Source organism: Lethenteron reissneri, chromosome 70, assembly GCF_015708825.2.
Source record: "Lethenteron reissneri isolate LAM-NWPU_2019-01 chromosome 70, ASM1570882v1, whole genome shotgun sequence".
Classification (NCBI taxonomy): domain Eukaryota; kingdom Metazoa; phylum Chordata; class Hyperoartia; order Petromyzontiformes; family Petromyzontidae; genus Lethenteron; species Lethenteron reissneri.
The window spans coordinates 173,882-198,480 of NC_083848.1; the positions used below are offsets into that span (position 1 = coordinate 173,882).

A 24,599-nucleotide genomic window follows, 5' to 3' on the forward strand; every position below is an offset into this window, starting at 1 on the left:
ACCGGGGACTCGTTTGAGGCTGAGTCGACGTAGGGGAGGCTCAGGACCGGCTCAGAAAGTCGTCACTGGCGGCGTTGGCCACGAGCGGGAATGGAACTCGGCTGGTCGGTGCGGAGCGCAGCGCTCACCACGAAACTGCCAACAACAACAAACTTGAACTCTGACCCCGCCCTCTGACGTCACCGCTCAGCGTGACCTCATCGGCGTCAAACGCCAGGGGGAGGTGTGCCTCGCTAGTGACGTCATGTCACCAAGGTATTCACCCCACCCAACTCACGCGCTCTTGAGCGTGACGTCACCTCCGCTCGGCCGCTGCCGATGTCTGTTTCAGTGCCAATCCTTATTTGGGCAAAGCTACGCCCGGTGACTGGCGGCTCATTAACATAATTTATTTAAGTTGCAGAGCCGCTCGTTGTGGGAGGAGAGTGTCTTTTCCTGCAAGTGACGTCATGTCACCTCGTGACGTCACGATGTAACAGGAAGTTGCCGCTCCGCGCTCGCACTGCAATCCGAGGTGAGAAATTCTCATCGCGGTTGTTGTGGTGGTTGTTGTTGTGGTTGTTGTTGTGGTGGTTGTTGTTGTTGTGGTGGTTGTTGTTGTGGTGGTTGTTGTTGTGGTGGTTGTTGTTGTGGTTGTTGTTGTTGTGGTTGTTGTGGTTGTTGTTGTGGTGGTGGTTGTTGTTGTGGTGGTTGTTGTTGTTTACCGAGGTAGAGCCTCGCGCTCTCTCTCGTAGGGATGTCAATTGAGTAGCAGCAGCATGGAAGCGATGTGCAGGGTGGAACTTTACAACGCGGGGCCTAGTGCCTCCTGCCCTCGCCTGGTCGCGTTTGCTTCAATTCTCTCGCTTAAGTTTAATTTGTCTTGACCTGGATCGCCACTTTGTAACTTTGTTTAAATATTCTATACTAACACCGTTTTTTTTCTTCATTTTTTTACCAGGCCACGCCCGCTTGAGCTGCTGTACCGCTCTTGTTTTCAGAAGCGACCTGCCCACAACAACAATAACAACAAGGTGAGGCTCGTCAACAGCGTGGCGGTGTTCACTCTAGACGTGTGGCGGTGTTCACTCTAGACGCGTGGTGGTGTTCACTCTAGACGCGTGGCGGTGTTCACTCTAGACGCGTGGCGGTGTTCACTCTAGACGTGTGGTGGTGTTCACTCTAGACGCGTGGAGGTGTTCACTCTAGACGTGTGGCGGTGTTCACTCTAGACGCGTGGCGGTGTTCACTCTAGACGCGTGGAGGTGTTCACTCTAGACGCGTGGCGGTGTTCACTCTAGACGCGTGGCGGTGTTCACTCTAGACGCGTGGCGGTGTTCACTCTAGACGCGTGGCGGTGTTCACTCTAGACGCGTGGCGGTGTTCACTCTAGACGCGTTGTGGTGTTCACTCTAGACGCGTGGCGGTGTTCACTCTAGACGCGTGGCGGTGTTCACTCTAGACGCGTGGAGGTGTTCACTCTAGACGCGTGGCGGTGTTCACTCTAGACGCGTTGTGGTGTTCACTCTAGACGCGTGGCGGTGTTCACTCTAGACGCGTGGCGGTGTTCACTCTAGACGCGTGGAGGTGTTCACTCTAGACGCGTGGCGGTGTTCACTCTAGACGCGTGGCGGTGTTCACTCTAGACGCGTGGCGGTGTTCACTCTAGACGCGTGGCGGTGTTCACTCTAGACGCGTGGCGGTGTTCACTCTAGACGCGTTGTGGTGTTCACTCTAGACGCGTGGCGGTGTTCACTCTAGACGCGTGGCGGTGTTCACTCTAGACGCGTGGCGGTGTTCACTCTAGACACGTGGCGGTGTTCACTCTAGACGCGTGGCGGTGTTCACTCTAGATGCGTGGTGGTGTTCACTCTAGATGCGTGGCGGTGTTCACTCTGGACACGTGGCGGTGTTCACTCTAGACGCGTGGCGGTGTTCACTCTGGACACGTGGCGGTGTTCACTCTAGATGCGTGGCGGTGTTCACTCTAGACACGTGGCGGTGTTCACTCTAGATGCGTGGCGGTGTTCACTCTAGACGCGTGGTGGTGTTCACTCTATACGCGTGGCGGTGTTCACTCTAGACGCGTGGTGGTGTTCACTCTTGACACGTGGCGGTGTTCACTCTAGACGCGTGGCGGTGTTCACTCTGGACGCGTGGCGGTGTTCACTCTAGACGCGTGGCGGTGTTCACTCTAGACGCGTGGCGGTGTTCACTCTGGACACGTGGCGGTGTTCACTCTAGACGCGTGGCGGTGTTCACTCTAGACACGTGGCGGTGTTCACTCTAGATGCGTGGCGGTGTTCACTCTAGACGCGTGGTGGTGTTCACTCTATACGCGTGGCGGTGTTCACTCTAGACGCGTGGTGGTGTTCACTCTTGACACGTGGCGGTGTTCACTCTAGACGCGTGGCGGTGTTCACTCTGGACGCGTGGCGGTGTTCACTCTATACGCGTGGCGGTGTTCACTCTAGACGCGTGGCGGTGTTCACTCTGGACACGTGGCGGTGTTCACTCTAGACGCGTGGCGGTGTTCACTCTAGACACGTGGCGGTGTTCACTCTAGATGCGTGGCGGTGTTCACTCTAGACGCGTGGTGGTGTTCACTCTATACGCGTGGCGGTGTTCACTCTAGACGCGTGGTGGTGTTCACTCTTGACACGTGGCGGTGTTCACTCTAGACGCGTGGCGGTGTTCACTCTGGACGCGTGGCGGTGTTCACTCTAGACGCGTGGCGGTGTTCACTCTAGACGCGTGGTGGTGTTCACTCTAGACGCGTGGCGGTGTTCACTCTAGACGCGTGGCGGTGTTCACTCTAGACGCGTGGCGGTGTTCACTCTAGACGCGTGGCGGTGTTCACTCTAGACGCGTGGCGGTGTTCACTCTAGACGCGTGGCGGTGTTCACTCTAGACGCGTGGCGGTGTTCACTCTAGACGCGTGGCGGTGTTCACTCTAGACGCGTGGCGGTGTTCACTCTAGACGTGTGGCGGTGTTCACTCTAGACGTGTGGTGTTCACTCTAGACGTGTGGCGGTGTTCACTCTGGACGCGTGGCGGTGTTCACTCTAGACGCGTGGTGGTGTTCACTCTGGACGCGTGGCGGTGTTCACTCTAGACGCGTGGCGGTGTTCACTCTGGACGCGTGGCGGTGTTCACTCTAGACGCGTGGCGGTGTTCACTCTAGACACGTGGTGGTGTTCACTCTGGACGCGTGGTGGTGTTCACTCTAGACACGTGGCGGTGTTCACTCTAGACACGTGGCGGTGTTCACTCTAGACACGTGGCGGTGTTCACTCTAGACGCGTGGCGGTGTTCACTCTGGGTGTTCACTCTGGGCGCGTGGCGGTGTTCACTCTGGACGCGTGGCGGTGTTCACTCTGGACGCGTGGCGGTGTTCACTCTGGACGCGTGGCGGTGTTCACTCTAGACACGTGGCGGTGTTCACTCTAGACACGTGGCGGTGTTCACTCTAGACGCGTGGCGGTGTTCACTCTGGACGCGTGGAGGTGTTCACTCTAGACACGTGGCGGTGTTCACTCTGGACGCGTGGCGGTGTTCACTCTAGACGCGTGGCGGTGTTCACTCTAGACACGTGGCGGTGTTCACTCTGGACGCGTGGCGGTGTTCACTCTGGACACGTGGCGGTGTTCACTCTACACGCGTGGCGGTGTTCACTCTGGACGCGTGGAGGTGTTCACTCTAGACACGTGGCGGTGTTCACTCTGGACGCGTGGCGGTGTTCACTCTAGACGCGTGGCGGTGTTCACTCTAGACACGTGGCGGTGTTCACTCTGGACGTGTGGCGGTGTTCACTCTGGACGCGTGGCGGTGTTCACTCTAGACACGTGGCGGTGTTCACTCTAGACGCGTGGCGGTGTTCACTCTAGACGCGTGGCGGTGTTCACTCTAGACACGTGGCGGTGTTCACTCTGGACGCGTGGCGGTGTTCACTCTGGACACGTGGCGGTGTTCACTCTACACGCGTGGCGGTGTTCACTCTGGACGCGTGGAGGTGTTCACTCTAGACACGTGGCGGTGTTCACTCTGGACGCGTGGCGGTGTTCACTCTAGACGCGTGGTGGTGTTCACTCTGGACGTGTGGCGGTGTTCACTCTAGACGCGTGGCGGTGTTCACTCTAGACACGTGGCGGTGTTCACTCTAGACACGTGGCGGTGTTCACTCTAGACACGTGGCGGTGTTCACTCTAGACACGTGGCGGTGTTCACTCTAGACGCGTGGCGGTGTTCACTCTAGATGCGTGGCGGTGTTCACTCTGGTCACTTGGCGGTGTTCACTCTGGACACGTGGCGGTGTTCACTCTAGACACGTGGCGGTGTTCACTCTGGACGCGTGGCGGTGTTCACTCTAGACACGTGGCGGTGTTCACTCTAGACACGTGGCGGTGTTCACTCTGGACGCGTGGAGGTGTTCACTCTAGACACGTGGCGGTGTTCACTCTAGACGCGTGGCGGTGTACACTCTAGACGCGTGGCGGTGTTCACTCTGGACACGTGGCGGTGTTCACTCTAGACGCGTGGTGGTGTTCACTCTAGACGCGTGGCGGTGTTCACTCTAGACGCGTGGTGGTGTTCACTCTAGACACGTGGTGGTGTTCACTTTAGACACGTGGAGGTGTTCACTCTAGACACGTGGTGGTGTTCACTCTAGATGCGTGGCAGTGTTCACTCTAGATGCGTGGTGGTGTTCACTCTAGATGCGTGGTGGTGTTCACTCTAGACGCGTGGCGGTGTTCACTCTAGATGCGTGGTGGTATTCACTTTAGACGCGTGGTGGTGTTCACTCTAGACGCGTGGTGGTGTTCACTCTAGACGCGTGGTGGTGTTCACTTTAGACACGTGGCGGTGTTCACTTTAGATGCGTGGTGGTGTTCACTTTAGACACGTGGCGGTGTTCACTCTAGACGCGTGGTGGTGTTCACTCTAGACGCGTGGTGGTGTTCACTTTAGACACCTGGCTGTGTTCACTCTAGACGCGTGGCGGTGTTCACTCTAGATGGGTGGTGGTGTTCACTCTAGATGCATGGTGGTGTTCACTCTAGATGCGTGGTGGTGTTCACTCTAGACACGTGGCGGTGTTCACTCTAGACACGTGGTGGTGTTCACTCTGGACACGTGGCGGTGTTCACTCTGGACGCGTGGCGGTGTTCACTCTGGATGCGTGGTGGTATTCACTCTCTTCATGTGGAGGGGAAACCGCGGGATCCGGAGGGAAATCCACGCGACCACGGGGAGAGAGAGAGAGACACACAGCCTCGGCTGTGTTTGTTGATCCTCAATGAATTTCTTAGTGGAGTGAGGAAGCATTCATACTGAGCAGGTGAAGGTGGCCAGGCGTGGGTCTGGACACACCACCACCTGTGAACCATGTTAGTGTGTGACAGTGGTGGAGCCAGTGGGGGTGGGGTGGCACGTGGCCCCCCAACGGTTCAATCGAAATCCCTAATTTCAATCGTATCATTGGGGTTTATTAGTAACTTGCTTCACTACCCAGCTTCGCCCGGGACTTGCATTCTTGTCTTGGATTAATTTAATATTCCCTTATCTTTCACTGAAAAACCCTGAAAAAATGTATGCTTGCTTGAAAGTAAAAAGCCAAAACAAATCAAGTTACCTAAATCGGATGATTTCACTCAAGGAAATTAAACCTTAACCCACTTTTACGTAAAGTCGATTTTAGTATGGAACCTACCCACATGCCAAATTTCAGGTGTGTCACATGTTGGAAAGTATGCTAAACATTTCGAACAGAAACACACATCCACACATTTCCCTTTTTTATATGTAAGATAAATCAGCATTTTGCGACCCCCCCCCACTGCCACCGTGTGGAATATTATTACGTTCCAGGGACTCTGAGAGGAAAACAGTCCGAGTCCATAATTGGCAATAATTAACGGCAAAGCAGTTACAAGCGACTCACACAATTGTGCGCAGTTGCGTATACCGCACACGACTTCCCTGAAGGCAAACACTTTCAGTGAGCACGATGGCGATCACACGCGTCGAATAAAAAGCATAGGACAAGTCCTTAGTAACAACTCCTTACTAACAACTCCTATCATTTTTCATTGCTGGAGGGGTTTCCCCCCCTCCCTGAAAATCCTGGCTCCGCCTCTGTGTGACAGTGTCAAGTTTGTATTTGCAGTAAAGTCAATTAACTATTGAGCACGGAGGTTATATCAAAACAGTAGTTTATTTTAGTTTTCCTCTGGAACTCTTTGTAAGAATGGAGTCAGGAAGTTATTACAGCACGTGCAGCTAAAGTCGGAACTGTTCATCCCAGCATTCAAGAACATCTGTGCCTGGCTTCACACCACTAAGTTGCAATTGAACATTAATTTATGCATTTGTGCATAACACAAATAGTATTATTTTCAACACCCTTTGCTATGTCAGCTGAATTTAGCTATTATAAATATTCCTTTTGAAGCCAGACCGCCGAAATTGTGTGCTCGGAGATTTGGGTTAACATTCATTTTGAAGATACTAGGGCTTCCAGGCATGTTTATGACCATTTGCCCTCTCATTGTGTGCCATAACAGCCCGTGTGATGAATTTGGGACACTTTTTCACTATATCATGAATATTTGAATAAGTATAGACGTGTAAGTCACGTGTATATGCATTCCTCTGTGCATTGATACTGACGTGTAGATGGTGTGGATATCTTTTTTTCAGTCTGCAGCTGTTGCTTCCTCTGCAGAATTGGTCTGATGGAGCAAAGGCACTCGGCGCAGCTCGGTACGACAAGGCAACAATGTGACCGGTGTGCATACAGCACTGATTGGACTGGACATTTGACACGGCACCAGAGAACTCACACAGGAGAGAAACCCTTCAAGTGCAGTGTGTGTGGGAAGGCGTTTGCAGAGTCATCTGCTCTTAAAAAACACCAGACAACACACACGGGAGAGAAACCCTTCAAGTGCAGTGTGTGTGGGAAGGCGTTTTCAGATTCATCAAATCTTCATGTACACCAGAGAACACACACGGGAGAGAAACCCTTCAAGTGCAGTGTGTGTGGGAAGGCGTTTGCACTTTCTTCTACTCTTGTAATACACCAGAGAATACACACGGGAGAGAAACCCTTTAAGTGTAGTGTGTGTGGGAAGGCGTTTGCACTTTCATCTACTCTTGTAGAACACCAGAGAACACACACGGGAGAAAAACCCTTCAAGTGCAGTGTGTGTGGGAAGGCGTTTGCACAGTCATCTGCTCTTGTAGCACACCAGAGAACACACACGGGAGAGAAACCCTTCAAGTGCAGTGTGTGTGTGAAGGCGTTTGCACATTCATCTGCTCTTGTAATACACCAGAGAATACACACGGGAGAGAATCCCTTCAGGTGCACTCCGTGCGGGATGGCGTTTGCACAGTCATCAAATCTTCATGTACACCAGAGAACACGCAAGCATCAGAAGATCCACAAGGAGTGGAGTCTGAAATCAGCTTGTGAAAGTCAAAGTCCCACAATGAGCCCATTCCTCATCAAACAAGAACCGGAAGAAAATCCCAGCTTGGACACTTTTAAAGGTAACGAGGTGAAATACGAAGAGGTAAAGGTGGAATGTGAAGAATGGATGGTGAAGAGCGAAGAAGTGAAGGTAAAATGTGAAGATGAAGATTCAACTCCAAAATGGTCCGATTTCACATCGATGGAGGCAACGTGAAGCAGGAGGAGAATTCTGACTGAGGCAGAGTGAGGCAACTCCCAGCAGTTAGTGGAAGTGGAGGTGTGGGTGGACTTTCTCCGAGACAATACAAAGTCAAATGGAGACCCGGTAGATGTGTAAGCCAGAGACGATGTCGCTGCAATAGATGCACCTTTGTCACAGGCCTTTTAATGACAAGAATGTGAAGTTGAACACTAAATTCCTAGGTTCAACCTGCAGGGTAAGAGCGGTCAGTCTTTGTGGACCCGTGGGTTGAGTCGATCTCTAAGCAGGAGCGAGAGCCAATAAGCTCCCAAGCATTTACTACATTCTAATAATTGCATTTGTATGGTGCTTGCTTAATCGCCTCTGGCAATTCGGAGTTTCGTATCGTCTCAAACACTCGAAGAGCATCTCCAAGTAGCAGCTGCCCCTATGTGGCACAAGGTGGTGGCCCTGCACCGGCCTGCATGTGGACGAGCCTGTCAGTGGGGGGCGATGGTTGATGTGGCATCTCAGTTGTGGAGTTTGTCGGTAATGTTTAGAATTTGATAAATTTTGACCGAGACGCCAGCATGCAATGGCGTACTCGTTTTGAATGACACAATAGTATGTTGTACATACACTGTTAAGCAGACCGTGCGTATTTGTAAATAGCTTCTTGTTAATGTGATGTAACCTGATGCAGCATATTTAAGTGCAGTAATTAAATTTGGTTAAAATTAATCAATAATTTAGAAGGAATACTTGTCTGATTGTGTGCGTACATGTAACATTTTGTCTATAAGGGTCTAATATTGAATAAGTGATGTTAGGACAAAGTGTGTGTTTTGCAAGTAACCTGTACAGATTACTCATTGTTCTTGTGATATAGGTCAATGGGTATGTTTGTGTTTTTAGGAAGCGACCCGTCGTGTCAACGATTAACTCCCCTACGTACAAACTAGCCCGTTTTCTATCAGACACTCTACTTCCCTTCGCAGGCAAGACCTCTTCGGCAGTACTCAACTCAACCCAATTAGTCTCTATGGTCAAGGACATGGTACTATCTCCTAATGATTTCCTCGTCTGTTTTGATGTAGTATCTCTGTTTACCAAAGTTCCAGTGCCTGACACCCTAACAATAATTGAGGATTCATCTTCTTGGTTTTTTCGGTAAAGTCTTCACCTGAAGACGGCTGCTTGTGTTGAAGCCGAAACGTCGTGAGAATTATTTTATTATGTTTTATTTTTATTATTTTATTACTTCCCTTCTACGTGACTTTACTGAAAAAACCAAGAAGAAGAATAATTGAGGACTTGGTCCAACATGGATTGAATTCGGATGTACCTGTGCGTGTTAGGCATTGCCTCACCAACACTTATTTTACCTGGAATGGCACCTTCTACAAACAGAATGAGGGTACCCCTATGGGCTCCCCCTTGTCACCAGTGATAGCCAACCTGTTCATGGAAAAATTTTAATCAGACGCCATCAAGACATCCACCCTGCGTCCTTCCCTGTGGAAGAGGTATGTGGATGACACTTTCATCATTTGGCCACATGGCCTCCCAGCATTGAACCACTTCTTGGACCACATCAATTCCAGACATCCATCCATCAGATTCACCATGGAAGTGGAGAAAGATGGCAAGCTACCATTCTTAGATATTCTGTTTGAGAGGAGACCTGATGGATCCTTGGGACATTCTGTCTACAGGAAAGCCACCCACACAGATTCCTACTTGAAACCGGATTCCCACCACCACCCATCTCAAAAGAATGCTCTCATCAAAACGCTTTTCCACAGAGCTCATGGCATTTCTGACCAACACCACCTGGCCAGTGAATTAAGACATGTACATTGGGCCCTCAGGATGAACGGACACTCTGAACGCACCATCCGCCAAGCTGTTTCTCCCACCATACAGAAACAGCCACTTAAAACTCCGATCAAAACTATCACGTTACCATACATAGCAGGCGTGACCAAAAAGATCTCCAAAATTCTAAACAAACATAAGATCTAAGTCTGATTCAGTACAGTACATAAAATCCGTGATCTAATTCCATCTATGAAGGATGTCATCCCTGACTTGCAATACCCTGGAGTCTATAAACTGAGTTGCAGCTGTGGTGACTGTTACATTGGGGAAACGAAACGTCATGTCTCTGATCGTGTCCGCGAGCACAAGTCAGATTTGAAACACGGCAAAATTGAGTCTTCGCCGTTGCCGATCATTGCTCCAACGCGGTGGGCTCTCATGATATTGTTTTTTCCGAGACTAAGGTGCTCTGCAAACCCTCTGGCTACCATCAAAGGTTTGTACACGAAGCCATTCAGATATACAAACACAGACATAATTTCAACCATGATAATGGGTACAAACTTAGTTATCATTGGAAAGATGTTATCAACCATGCAAAAAAGATTTAACTACATATTTTTTGACCATCTTATCTGACAGGCACTATTTTACTTTACCGAGTGTTAACATCCCCAGCGTTTAACAGTACTCTCTTTATTGTCAGCCAACACTGGTATAAACATGGGCATTTTCGTTTCTTTTCTATCGTGTGCATCCACAGTGACTTGCGCACAAACACGTCCACGTCGACAACGCCCACGAGTACCTCCTGCTCTCTTTTAGCCCCGCCCCTGCCCCCTCCCGATACGTTCCATTCATTGGCTACCACATTCTGATAAGCTCCTCCCCCCCTCTCTTCCCCCCTTAACTTGTATTTAAGAGCTTGCAATCTTGAATCCCTGCCTCACTTGATGCAGCAAATCTGGCTGTGACGGTCCCACCTGATGACGGAGACTTATGTTGCCTCCGAAACGTGATTTTATAGTTTTATTTTTATTAATTTTAATTGCATTTTTCAGGAAGCGTCTGCCTCTGGAGCAACTAATTGTCTTTGAAATAGGGAGCACACTCAGATCATTCATCAGTTACAAGGCATACCACTCAAAGTTACACTAAAAGAAGGAACATTCTCTACAACAAGAATTATAATTTTGTCTTACGTGTTGACGTAGATTTTGTCCAACTAGGACTAGAAATGCTCCTTGCTGATTAACGTCTGGATGTCCGTAACAATGGTTGAAGCAAGCCCGTCTGCTGTTGAGATGCTGTGCACCAATAAGGGTCCACGGGTGGCTTGCACTCAATCAATGATGCACTCCCAGAAGGCTGTGCTCGGTATAGTTTGTGTAAAATATTCCTTTGTTTCGTGGAGAGATCGATAAATAAAAGATGTCGTGTCTGCTGATCTGCTTCATCGCGTAATGTGAGCGTATGCTGGGGCTTCGCCGCCCCAGCCCCGAAGCCAACCAGGCGCCATCGGGGTCAGGGTTTAAGGGCAGAGCCCGCTGGGCGTTAGGGGGTAGTATTATCTGGAAAGTTCTTAAGGGGTGTGGCGAAGGGCGGGGTCTGGGTGACGTGGGAAGAGGATATAAGGGGGAGCCGGAAGGGGCTCGGGATCAGTTGGTGAGAGCTGGAGGCTGGGCCACGTGGCGGGTCTCGGCGAGCCATCGGCCACGTGGCGATGCGGAGACGGCTCCCAGCGCGCCGTCTACCAGCGGTGCGCGGGAGCAGGGGGAGCGAGAGCGAGAGAGCGGGACGCGAGCTGTCCAAATAACGAAGAAATAAACAGACGTAGACACAGTCGCTTGTCGTCGACCTGGTTTATTACAATAGCAAGGAGGTAATTTTAAGAGCACATTTGGAATGCATTTTTGGTACAGATTTGTAATTCGTTTACAAGGCAGAGCACATCTAGTAGATACATTCTCCACAACAACACTCATTAGAATTTTGCGTGACGTCTTATATGTTGGCAAACTCGCACAAGAAATGGTCCTTGCCGATTAACGTCTGGATGTTCACAACCATGGGGTGAAGCAAGCCTGACCGCCTGCGGCGCCCCTCACAACCATTTACGGCCTTGGGCCAGGAAAGTCACGAAGAAAATTGCACACGAACGACGCATCCACGCAAGCACCCGATGCTCCGTTTAGAAGTTTTTAAATGTAACAACTTAGAATTGTATTATGTTTTGAATTAGATAATTGTATTTATTCATTAAAAGCTTAAATATTTTATTTTTTTGCTTTGTTTTTATGACGCTGAGACTGTGTACTGCCAGTCTGTGCTGTTGCCTGCTGCCTGCTCGTTAATTAACGTCAGTGCACTCACACTATTATCTACACTGCTAATTTTGCTTTTTCTCATTGAGTGTATGCCAGTCTATAGTGTGTTGCCTGCTTGTTTAACACACTCGGTGTACTGCCAGCCTTTCACGTCGGCTGTATCCTGCTTTCTCAGCTGCTGCCCGTATTGTCAGCTTTTTATGTCGACTGTAGCAATGCTTATGTCATTGAGTCGGCGTACTGGCAGTCTATAATCTAGACCAGGGATGTCCAAACTTTTTGCAAAGAGGGCCACATTTGATAAAGTGAAGATGACCAGGGGCCAATAGTTCCTTTTGACATTTTTTTTAACCACAAAAGTTACGTGGAAATACACACTGTTATAAACAATTTTCAGTGTCACAATTACCTTCATTTTTCAAATGACAATTGTAACCAAATATAAGCCACTCACGCAGACGGGAACAACGCTAAAAACGCAATTCTGCCTTTCATTCAGTCTGATAACATTGAACAAACTGTATAGAATACCTTAAATTTCCATGAGTTTTATTATGTACTTATTCTGACAGCTGGCGAGCCATAAGTAACACATTATAAGACCGAAGCTGCGGGCCGTATGAAATCTGCCCGCGGGCCGTGATTGGCCCGTGGGCCGGACTTTGGACATGCCTGATCTAGACTGTAGCCTGCTTCTCAACTTACCTGTACGTACTGCTGCTCTTTAATGGACACTTATTTCAGCCGATTCAATGAATTTCTATTGTTTCTATTGTGCATGTCACGCCATTTACTGATTTGTAGTACTGCGATGCTGATTAATAGTTTATACTGCTAAATACGTTGGACTTTCTTAGTTACAGCCCATTGCATTTCGTCTATCATTTTGTTACACTCTTGGGAACATCACCTATTTAAATGTTGCTGTAGCGCACCTTTACTTTCCACCAAAGTGGGGAGCACGCGGAAGGTTCAATGCCCCAAATATTGTTGACCTTGCTTTCTTACGGTGGGTGAGGAGCATTGTGAGAGAGGCATTGCTCTTCCATACCAAGGAAACACCATCGCACGATTTCCTGACACTAACAGAGCATACGATGCCCTACAATAACACATTTTGCTGTCGCAAGGCCAAGATGGGTACCACGTCAAGATTCCTCCAATTACAAAGCTGCAGGACAAAGACATCCTCACAAAACTGTCTCCTCTAAGAACACGTCTATGCCTTCCTGATCATGGACAGAGGAGGACACCACATTGTGGTGCGCCAACCTCTTTCACCAGCATGTTGTCGATGAGTATGCCAACTGTGAGAGTGAGCGCCTTCTTTACATTCTACTGAATCTAAACCGCCTGCGTGTGAACAGTATGCTCATCTCTGGGACGCCATCAATGCCGAAAGAGATGCAGACGGTCACAATGTGGGCTGATTCGTTATTTTGCCTTCACCCTTCGCAGCTCCACCAAGATACATGCATGCCATGACGTACATCAGCCAATATGCCACACACTGTGTGTACACACACACACAATAATGTCCACGTTCTTGTTGCTGAGCTCGCACACCCAAGGGGGCTCTGTTCAAGGGAGGGAGCAATGGAAAATGAATCTAAATCAACTTAAAATCCAAACCCGCTCTGTGACGTCACCACTCAGAATTACCTCATCGGCGTGACACGCCAGGGGGAGGTGTTCCTCGCTCGTGACGTCATGTAACCAAGGCATTCACCCCACCCCGTCCACCGCGCCTTTGGGCGTGACGTCACCTCTGCCTGGGTCACTTCCATTATCTGTTCAAGTACTATCCTTATTTGGGCAAAACCACGCCCATTAACAGGCAGCTCATTTTTCTTACGTTTTTTCGGTAAAGTCACCTACGTGACTTTACCGAAAAAACCTAAGAATATGAATCCTTGCAGTCACGAAAGCTTCAAATCTAGAATTAGGCAGCTCATTAACAGGCAGCTCATTAACACAATTTATTCGTGAAAGACGTCACGAGTTCGTTGTGACCGGTTCGGCATCCACTTCCCATCGCTCCACGTGTGGGCCAGGCTCATTAACATAATTTATGTAAGTTACAGAGCCGCTCATTGTGGGAGGTGAGTGTCTTGTACCCCACAAGTGACGTCATGTCACCTGCTGCTGCTGCGTGACGTCACGAGGTAACGGAAAGTTGCCGCTCCGCGCGGGAACTGAAATCTGAGGTGAGAAATTCTCATCGCGGTGGTGGTTGTTGTGGTTGTTGTTGTGGTTGTGGTTGTTGTTGTCGCGCTCTCTGTCGTAGGGATGTCAATTGAGTAGCAGCGAGCATGGAAGCGATGTCCAGATTGTAACTTTACAACGCGGGGCCTAGTGCCTCCTGCCCTCGCCTGATCGCGTTCGCTTCAATTCTCTCGCTTAGTTGATCAACCTGTGGAAGAACGCGATCAGCAGGCGACGCGTTCGTTGCGCGTTGACCGACTCTCTGTGTTGCATTGCATTACATTTCTAAGTTTATTAAGTTTGATTAAGTGCAGTCACCAAACCTCCAAATCTCTCATTGACACAAAGCCGTAATTATAATATGTTATAATAATTATAACATGTTAAAATAATTATATGTTATAATAATTAGAATATGTTATTGTAATATGTTATAATAATTATAATCAAATATGCTCAAAATGTCCCCCCCCAATATATTGGTATAAAAAAAATTGTTAAATAATAATTGCGATGCTCTGTTAATAAAAACAACAGTTTTTTAAGCCACAAAATCTGGACTTGTCTTCATATAACAATGAATAGATTTCTGTTCATATGATTGCGTTGTACTTCATGAATCCCTGATCTCTGCCATTACATGCTATGAAACAAGAAAAGGTAACAAAGAAAAAAACAGCAATGTAATACAATACACTATTAGACATTATTGTATCAAATAAAAAAAATCCATCCCATGTGCTAGTGAATTTTTAAAAATATTTTAGGGAGGAAATGGCAGAAATAAGTTCTCTAATTTAGATATTTTTCTAGTGGGGGACCCCAGACCCCCTGGAAGATTTGGTCCCCCCAATGTTGACTCCGTGGCTACGGCCTTCCATTGACATGCTAGTTTCTCTACCAACACCCCCCCCCACTTTCTCTCTACCCCCCCTCTCTCTGCCTCGACACAGAGGCGTTGTTTATCTGTGTGCCTATGTGTGTCTCTCTCTCATCTCTCTCTGTGTGTCTATGTTTTGTCTCTCTCTCAAATTGAGCAATCTTTGGAAGAACGTTATCAACTAGGTAGGGTGTTGACTGTTATGTTAGCCGACTTTCTGCGTTGTATTGCATTGCATTTATAAGTTTACTAGGTTTGTTTTCTCTTTCATTTGTACCTGATGATGATTGCTTGTGTTGCAATCGAATCGTCGTATGCTATTTGCACACAGAGTTGGTGTACGGTGCTTATTGTGGAATATTTTGCTGTTTTTCCCTGGATTTTATGTTTGCACAGTCACATAGTCACTTTAAGATGTTTTCTCGTTCATGTTTGTGTTTGTTGCGGTTGCATCCAATTCAAGAGCCGAATGGCTCACGGGGCTATACCAAATAAATGAAACTGAAACTATAATTTAATTTATTTATTATACGTGACTTACCGAAAGACCCAAAGGGTATCTTGCTTAACCTGGCTCGCTACTTAGTAACTTTGTTTTATTTTAAATATTCAGTTTTTTTTTTTCATTTTTTACCAGGCTACGCCCGCTTGAGCTGCTGTACCGCTCTTGTTTTCAGAAGCGACCTGCCCACAACAACAATAACAACAAGGTGAGGCTCGTCAACAGCGTTGTGGTGTTCACTCTAGACGCGTGGCGGTGTTCACTCTAGACGCGTGGAGGTGTTCACTCTAGACGCGTGGTGGTGTTCACTCTAGACGGTGTGGTGGTGTTCACTCTAGACGCGTGGTGGTGTTCACTCTAGACGTGTGGTGGTGTTCACTCTAGACGTGTGGCGGTGTTCACTCTAGACGCGTGGTGGTGTTCACTCTAGACGCGTGGTGGTGTTCACTCTAGACGCGTGGAGGTGTTCACTCTAGACGCGTGGTGGTGTTCACTCTAGACGGTGTGGTGGTGTTCACTCTAGACGCGTGGTGGTGTTCACTCTAGACGCGTGGTGGTGTTCACTCTAGACGTGTGGCGGTGTTCACTCTAGACGTGTGGCGGTGTTCACTCTAGACGCGTGGTGGTGTTCACTCTAGACGCGTGGCGGTGTTCACTCTAGACGCGTGGAGGTGTTCACTCTAGACGCGTGGTGGTGTTCACTCTAGACGGTGTGGTGGTGTTCACTCTAGACGCGTGGTGGTGTTCACTCTAGACGTGTGGTGGTGTTCACTCTAGACGCGTGGTGGTGTTCACTCTAGACGCGTGGCGGTGTTCACTCTAGACGCGTGGCGGTGTTCACTCTAGACGCGTGGCGGTGTTCACTCTAGACACGTGGCGGTGTTCACTCTAGACGGGTGGCGGTGTTCACTCTAGACGCGTGGCGGTGTTCACTCTGGACGCGTGGCGGTGTTCACTCTAGACGCGTGGCGGTGTTCATTCTAGACACGTGGCGGTGTTCACTCTAGACGCGTGGCGGTGTTCACTCTGGACGCGTGGCGGTGTTCACTCTCTACATGTGAAGGGGAAACCCGGGGATCGGGAAGGAAATCCACACGACCACGGGGAGAGAGAGACCCACAGCCTCGGCTGTGTTGATTGATCCTCAATGAATTGCTTGGTGAAGTGAGGAAGCATTAATACTGAGCAGGTGAAGGTGGCCAGGTGTGGGTCTGGACACACCACCACCTGTGAACCATGCCAGGGTGTGACAGTGGTGGAGCCAGTGGGGGTCGGGTGGCACGTGCCCCCCCAACGATGTTTTCTCGTTCATGTTTTGTTTTTTGTTTGTTGCGGTTGCATCCGATTCAAGAGCCGAATGGCTCACGGGGCTACACCAAATAAATGAAACTGAAACTAGTATTTTATTTATTTATTTACTCTACGTGACTTTACCGAAAGAACCAAAGAGTATCTTGCTTAAGTTTTAATTTCTCTTCACCTGGCTCGCTACTTTGTAACTTTGTTTTATTTTAAATATTCACAGTTGTTTTTTTTATTTTTTACCAGGCCACACCCGCTTGAGCTGCTCTACCACTCTTGTTTTCAGAAGCGACCTGCCCACAACAACAACAAGGTGAGGCATGTCAACAGCGTGGCGGTGTTCACTTTGGACGCGTGGCGGTGTTCACTCTGGACGCGTGGCGGTGTTCACTCTAGACGCGTGGCGGTGTTCACTCTAGACGCGTGGCGGTGTTCACTCTAGACGCGTGGCGGTGTTCAATCTAGACACGTGGCGGTGTTCACTCTAGACACGTGGCGGTGTTCAATCTAGACGCGTGGCGGTGTTCACTCTAGACGCGTGGCGGTGTTCACTCTAGACGCGTGGCGGTATTCAATCTAGACGCGTGGTGGTGTTCACTCTAGACGTGTGGCGGTGTTCACTCTAGACGCGTGGCGGTGTTCAATCTAGACGCGTGGTGGTGTTCACTCTAGACGTGTGGTGGTGTTCACTCTCTACATATGGAGGGGAAACTCGGGGATTGGGAAGGAAATCCACACGACCACGCGGAGAGAGAGACCCACAGCCTCGGCTGTGTTGATTGATCCTCAATGAATTGCTTGGTGGAGTGAGGAAGCATTAATACTGAGCAGGTGAAGGTGGCCAGGCGTGGGTCTGGACACACCACCACCTGTGAACCGTGCCAGTGTGTGACTGGTGGAGCCAGTGGGGGTCGGGTGGCACGTACCCGGCTTCGCCTGGGACTTGGATTTTTGTCTTGGATAAATTTCATATTCCCTTATAATTCACTGAAAATCCCTGAAAACAAATGTATGCTTGCAAGAAAGAAAAAAGCCGAAACACATCAATTTACCTAAATCGGATGTTTTCACTCGAGGATATTCAACCGTAACCCACTTCTACGTAAGGTTGATTTTGGCAACTCGGGAAGGGAATGACGTGGCGAGCTGAAAATAGTCGCGTTCACTTAGAAATTCCAGACAGCATAAGCTGTGAAAATTTCATGACGCCAGAGCTCAGCGTTAGAGAGTTTTTGCTGCTTCACACAAACAAACATGTAATTTCTGCCATTGGAACCTCATTTGCCAGTAAAAAATATGATAATCGTTTTTTACCCTTCTATCTGGCAACAAAACTGACACCTTTTTTTACAAGGAGTCATGTTTGCATAGACCACAATACCTGCAGTCATAATGCAAACAAAAAAACATAAGTCTGATAATGTATGCACTGATAATGTATGCACAATCAACTTCAAGGACAGTGCATACATTATCAGAGTTATGTTTTTTGTTTGCATTATGACTGCAGGTATTGTGGTCTATGCAAACATGACTCCTTGTAAAAAAAGGTGTCAGTTTTGTTGCCAGATAGAAGGGTAAAAAAACAATTATGTAATTTCTGCTTTATATTTAAGATAGCAGTTGTATCCGTTCTTTGCACGGATATGTATTGAACTCCGAGAAGCCAATGACTTCATCGGCCAGGAGCGAAGCGCCATCTGAAATCTCCCGGCACGCTGTGAACAGCTGTACAATATTGAACCTATCCACATGCCAAATTTCAAGTGTGTTACATGTTGGGAAGTATGCTAAATATTTCGAACAGACACATTCACAAATTTCCCTTTTTTTATATAGATAAATCGGCATTTTGCGACCCCCATTGCCACCGTGTGGCATATTATTACGTGCCAGGGACTCTTATGAGAGGACAACAGTCCGAGTCCATAATTGTCAATAAGTAACAGCAAAGCAGTTACAAACGACTCACAGAATTGTGCGCAGTTGCGTATACAGTACACGACTTTCCTGAAGGCAACACGTTCAGCGAGCGTGATGCCGATCACACGCGTCGAATAAAAAGCAAGGGACAAGTCCTTACTAACAACTATCATTTGTCAATCCTGGAGGGGTTTCCCCCCCTACCTGAAAATCCTGGCTCCGCCTCTGAGTGTGTGACAGTGTCAAGTTTGTATTTGCAGTAAAGTCAATTAACTCTTGAGCACGGGGGTTATATCAAAACAGTTTTTAGTTTTCCTCTGGAACTCTTTGTAAGAATGGAGTCAGGAAGGTATCACAGCACGTGCAGCTGAAGTCGGAACTGTTCATCCCAGCATTCAAGGACATCTGTGCCTGGCTTCACACCTCTAAGTTGTGATTGAACATTAATTTATGCATTTGTCCATAACACAAATAGTATTATTTTCAACACCCTTTTTTATGTCAGCTGAATTTAGCTTTTATAAAAATTCATTTTGAAGCCAGACAGCCGAAATTGTGTGCTCGGAGTTTTGGGTTAACGTTCATTTTGAAGATACGAGGGCTTCCAGGCACGTTTCTAACCACTTGCCCTCTCATTGTGTGCCATAACAGCCCGTGTGATGAATTTGGGACACTTTTTTACTATATCATGCATATATGAATAAGTATAGACGTGTAAGTCACGTGTGACTGTGTATATATGCATTTGTCTGTGCCTCGATACTGACGTGTAGATGGTGTGGATATTCTTTTTTCTGTAGCAGCTGTTGCTTCCTCTGTCGCTTCTTCTGCAGAATTGGTCTGATGGAGCTAAGACACTCGGCGCGGCTCGGTGCAAAAAGACAACATAGCGACCGGTGTGCATACAGCACGGATCGTCCTGGAAATTTGACACAGCACCAGAGAACTCACACAGGAGAGAAATCCTTTAAGTGCAGTGTGGGTGGGAAGGAGTTTGCACAATCATCTTCTCTTGTAATACACCAGAGAACACACAAGGGAGAGAAACCCTTCAAGTGCAGTGTGTGTGGGAAGGCATTTGCACAGTCATCTTCTCTTGTAACACACCAGAGAACACACAAGGGAGAGAAACCCTTCAAGTGCAGTGTGTGTGGGAAGGCGTTTGCACATTCATCTTCTTTTGTAACACACCAGAGAATACACACGGGAGAGAAACCCTTCAAGTGCAGTGTGTGTGGGAAGGCATTTGCACAGTCATCTTCTCTTGTAACACACAAGAGAACACACACTGGAGAGAAACCCTTCAAGTGCAGTGTGTGTGGGAAGGCGTTTGCACGTTCACCACATCTTAAAAGACACCAGAGAATACACACTGGAGAGAAACCCTTCAAGTGCACTCCGTGCGGGATGGCGTTTACAGATTCATCAAATCTTCATGTACACCAGAGAACACGCAAGCATCAGAAGATCCACAAGGAGCGGAGTCTGAAATCAGCTTGTGAAAGTCAAAGTGCTGCAATGAGCCCATCCCTCATGAAACAAGAACCGGAAGAAAATCCCAGCTTGGACACTTTTAAAGAAATCAAGGTGAAATATGAAGAGGTGAAGGTGAAATGTGAAGAAGTGATGGTGAAGAGCGAAGAAGTGAAGGTAAAATGTGAAGATGAAGGTTCAACTCGAAAATCGGACCTTCACATCGATGGTGGCAACGTGAAGCAGGAGGAGAATTCTGACTGTGAGGCAGAGCGAGGCAACTCCCAGCAGTTTGTGGAAGTGGAGGTGTGGGTGGACTTCCGAGACAATAGAAAGTCAAATGGAGACCCGGTAGATGTGTAAGCCTGAGACGATGTCGCTCCAATAGATGCATCTTTGTCACAGGCCTTTAATGACAAGAATGTGAAGTTGATCACTCAATTCCTAGGTGCAATCTGCAGGGTAAGAGCGGCCAGTCTTTGTGGACCTGTGTGTTGGGTAGATCTCTAACCAGGAGCAAGAGCCAATAAGCTCCCAAGCATTCGCTATGTTATATTTGCATTTATATGGTGCTTGCTTAATCGCCTCTGGCAACTAGGAGATTTGTACTGTATCGTATCTCTTTTCAAACATTCGAAGAGCATCCCCAAGTAGCAGCTGCCCCTGTGTGGCACAAGGAAGTGGCCCTGCACCGGCCTGCATGTGGACAAGAGCCTGTCAGTGGGGGGCGATGGTTGATGTGGCATCTTGGTTGTGGAGTTTGTAGGTAATGTTTGGAATTTGCTTAATTTTTACCCAGACACCAGCATTCGTTTTGAATGGCGCAATAGTATGTTGTACATTGTTAAGCGGACAGTTTTTTTTACATCTTGTTAATACGATGTAACCTGATGCAGAATATTTCAGTGCAGTAATTTAACTTGGTTAAAATGATTGTCAATCATTTAGAATGAATACTTGTCTGATTGTCTGTATACATGTAACATTTAACTATACATTGAATAAGTGATGTTAGGACAAAGTTTGTTTTGCAGGTAACCTGTACAGATCACTTGTTCTCATGATACATGTCAAAGGGTACTTTTGTGTTTTCAGGAAGCGTCTGCCTCTGGAGCAACTCATTGTCTTTTAGATAGTGAGTACGCTCGGATCATTCATCAGTTACAAGGCATACCGATTAAAAGTTACACGAAAAAGAGGAACATTCTCTACAACACGAATTATAATTTTGTATTATGTGTTGACATAGATTTTGTCGAATTAGGACAAGAAATGGTCCTTGCTGATTGGAAAGTGACGAAAGAATTGCACACGAGCGACGCATCCACGCAAGCTCCCGATGCTCCGTTTTGAAGTTTGAAAATGAAACAACTTTGAATTGTATTATGTTTTGAATTAGATCATTGTATTTCTTCATTAAAAGCTTATTCGTTGAAAGCGATATTTCGTGTGAAATTTCTCTCGTCGTTAAGTAGATGGCCTTGCTGGGGGTTCGGTTTTATGCGGACTTTCACCTGGTTGGGATCGCGGGATCGAGATGAGGCGACAGAGCTGGCCGTGCGAGAAGACCGCCGTCTGCAGATCGATTCCAACGCCATCGAACGTCTGTCCCTGCGCCTCCGTCGTTCATATGCAGAGGGTGCGTAGGTTTGCAGCGCCCCCTGCATGAAAGCGACGGAACGTGCAGCGTTCGTCGCATAAAGTTGTGCGTAAGCGCCATAACAAGGCGCTGTCAGCTGACCTGCCACCACGTGCACAGGTCAATAGGGGGCAGGCGAGAGAGAGCGAGGTGCGTAGGGGTCGACCAAAGGTTAAACCCCCGGCCCCCCACCGTGACCGGAGACTAACACCCCTGACCCCCCACTCGTCCCTAAGGCCCCTTAAGACCTTCCAGAAGGTTCTGGGAGGGGGGGGCGGTCAGGAGGAGAGGGGCGACCCCGACCTGGGGATAAAAGTCCGGCCCTCTGGACGGGCCGGGTGGTGTTCACCAGCTCAAGCCTGAGGACATCCCAAGACCTGAAGACTGGACCAGCACCCGGAGACCCTCAACCGAGGCTCTAGCTAGAGCCGCGTTGTAGCGGACCCGAGGTGAGCTCCTGTACCCTGGCTGGGACGGCTCGTCCAGTCTTCCCTGAACGCCGGGCTCAGGGACCCGTGGGTAGCAGAGCCCGGAGTGTGCAGGCTGCTGCGATAGAAGGGGGCTGTCACTCCCGTGGGCTGTCGGGTGGAAGGGGCCGTACCCCTTCGTGTTACAGTCGTGTGGAGAGGAGTCGAGTTCGAAAGAGTTTTTATAATAAACGCGTTGCCTCAACCAGAGTATAGCCAGTGGGTTTTCTAAGTACATTCGTCTTACAGAAATCAATTTCTTGTGAGCCCACCGCATTAAAACAATGCTCAGCTGAGCGCGGAGAGCCCCGGGGGGGGGGGGGGGGGGCACCTCATCTTTGTCACGTGCCGTAGCTCACGTGACTTCTGCCGCGATCTAACTCGATGGTCGCTATTTTTATTAAAGCCTTTATATTAAGTTCACGTGCTTGCGTGCTTGCTTACGACCGTGCAAATCTTTCGGTCGTTTTTTAACCCACTTCCCGTGATCCAATCGAGCTGACATTTTCCACACAGACTCGTTGTGCCAGACAATTAATATTTGTGAAAAAAAATTCCCAAAATGTTACACTTTTTAGGCAAATTTTTTTTATTTTACATATATTCAAATATAACTCATTCTTGGCTTTGGCTGAACGTCACAGTATAAGAGCCCAGAGCGTAACCCGTCCACAGGCCGTGGCGGAGTAGCGCAGTTGGTAGCGCCCTCGCTTCCCATGCCAAAGGTCGCGGGATCGATCCCCGCATCCTCCACAGGCGAATATATTTTTAAATCCTTTATATTAAGTTCGCTGCCACGCATATAAAGGATTTATAGTGAAAAACTTTGTTTTTACGGGTTATACTTATTAAATCCTTTATATTAAGTTCGCTTGTTTGCTTGCTTGCGTGCTTGCTTGCGTGCTTGCTTGCATGCTTGCTTGCTTACGACCGTGCAAACCTTTCGGTCGTTTTTTAACCCACTTCCCGTGATCCAATCGAGCTGACATTTTGCACACAGACTCGTTGTGCGAGACAATTAATGTTCGTGAAATTTTTTTTCCAAAATTTTACACTGTTTTGGGAAAACAAATTAAATATTTAATTACCAATTGTTTAATACTGCAGACAATCATCTGACCCATAGGTGGCAGCCATCTCAAGCCAGAGGACGAGAGGACTCTAGCCGCCACGCATATAAAGGATTTAGAGTGAAAAACTTAGTTTTTACGGGTTATACTTATATTCACCAAAGAATGTTGCAAGTGCTGTGCACGGAGCCGTTTGACGAGTTGACGAGTGGTGGGAGCGCAGCAGATCCTTCACATCGGCTGACTGACAGGAGGGTCGCGAGCCGACTCATTGACACGCGGAGCATAGACCGATCTGCGAGACTCCATAATTATCACCTCCGATGACAACCAGTTACTGCGCCCTTTGTACTCGTTTGGATCGGCACGAGTTCATCAACAGCAGTGATGTCATTTTCTAATTGAGTTGCAAATGATTCAACCAAGCATCGATGCACGGATCAACATTTTTGAGACTGCTGCTGTTGCTGATAATAAATCAGGGCCTCGATTTACAGAGCTGGAGTTTAATTGTGTATTGACACCACAACGGTAGCATCACAACGGTGGCATCACAAACAGTGATATCACAAATAATGGTGACATTTAACAGTGGTAGCTGCTAAGAAGCACAGTACACAGTAAGTTCTCGCTGAACGTGTTGGTGGTCACACAACACATTTTCACGACAACACGGTTCTTTCATTGGGGAACACTTTTTGCACAAAGCGCAACGCGGAGCATGCAACGTCATAATGTGGCTTCTGAGCGGTCGACAACGACTTTGTTGAGATGCGCGGCCGAGCAGGAGTGATAAAGGAACGCGGAATGATAGTGACACAGCAACGTACGCTCAGATATTCGTCCCGCCATCTCACCGTGCGGTGTGCGTATCTCGCGAAAACGTATCGTTATTCAAATTATTCATGGACAAATTGTTTTCGTTTGACGCGGCACTTTTTCCGGAACGCATCTACTGCGTCAAAACGAGCACTTCCTGCGCTGTGCGTGTCACATCAGAATCTCTGGGTGGGGGGGGGGCGGCACCGAGGTATGGGCGGATATGTGAACAGGGTCAGATAAGTGAACACCAGTAAATTATTCCAGTTACACCATCTTTGCTTATTATACTCGCTGGGACGGGGGGGGCGAGGTGTGAGTGGTGCCTGAGTGAGTGGGTGGATGAGTGGCTAAGTGGGTGGATCAGTGGCTAAGTGAGTGACTGGTGGTGATGGTGGTGATAACGATGGTGCGGACACCAACTAACATCATGGATTCTCCCATCCTCACCTCACACCCCAATGCTGCTCCCCCTACAATCCCCCTATCTCTCCCCTCCCTGCGTCTCTCTCCCCTCCCCGTGTGTCTCTCTCC

General features: G+C 48.3%; 1 protein-coding gene across 1 annotated transcript; it reads left to right on the forward strand.

Annotated features, from left to right (window-relative positions):
• The first annotated feature begins 437 nt into the window (after positions 1–437).
• LOC133360964 (zinc finger protein OZF-like) lies at positions 438–21,495 on the forward strand. Its single transcript, XM_061579846.1, has 4 exons — positions 438–514; positions 941–1,013; positions 6,679–7,366; positions 19,506–21,495. The coding sequence occupies exons 3-4, from the start codon at positions 6,714–6,716 to the stop codon at positions 20,431–20,433; spliced, it is 1,581 nt and encodes a 526-aa protein (XP_061435830.1). The 5' UTR covers positions 438–514; positions 941–1,013; positions 6,679–6,713; the 3' UTR covers positions 20,434–21,495.
• Positions 21,496–24,599: the final 3,104 nt, after the last annotated feature.

Bases quoted from the DNA above. Each gene is read 5' to 3' on its own strand.
- LOC133360964 (XM_061579846.1), top strand. From the start codon at position 6,714: ATGGAGCAAAGGCACTCGGCGCAGCTCGGTACGACAAGGCAACAATGT. The intron at 7,367-19,505 runs GTTTGCACAGTC...GTGTGCATACAG, and splicing joins TGCACTCCGTGCGGGATGGC to CACGGATCGTCCTGGAAATT.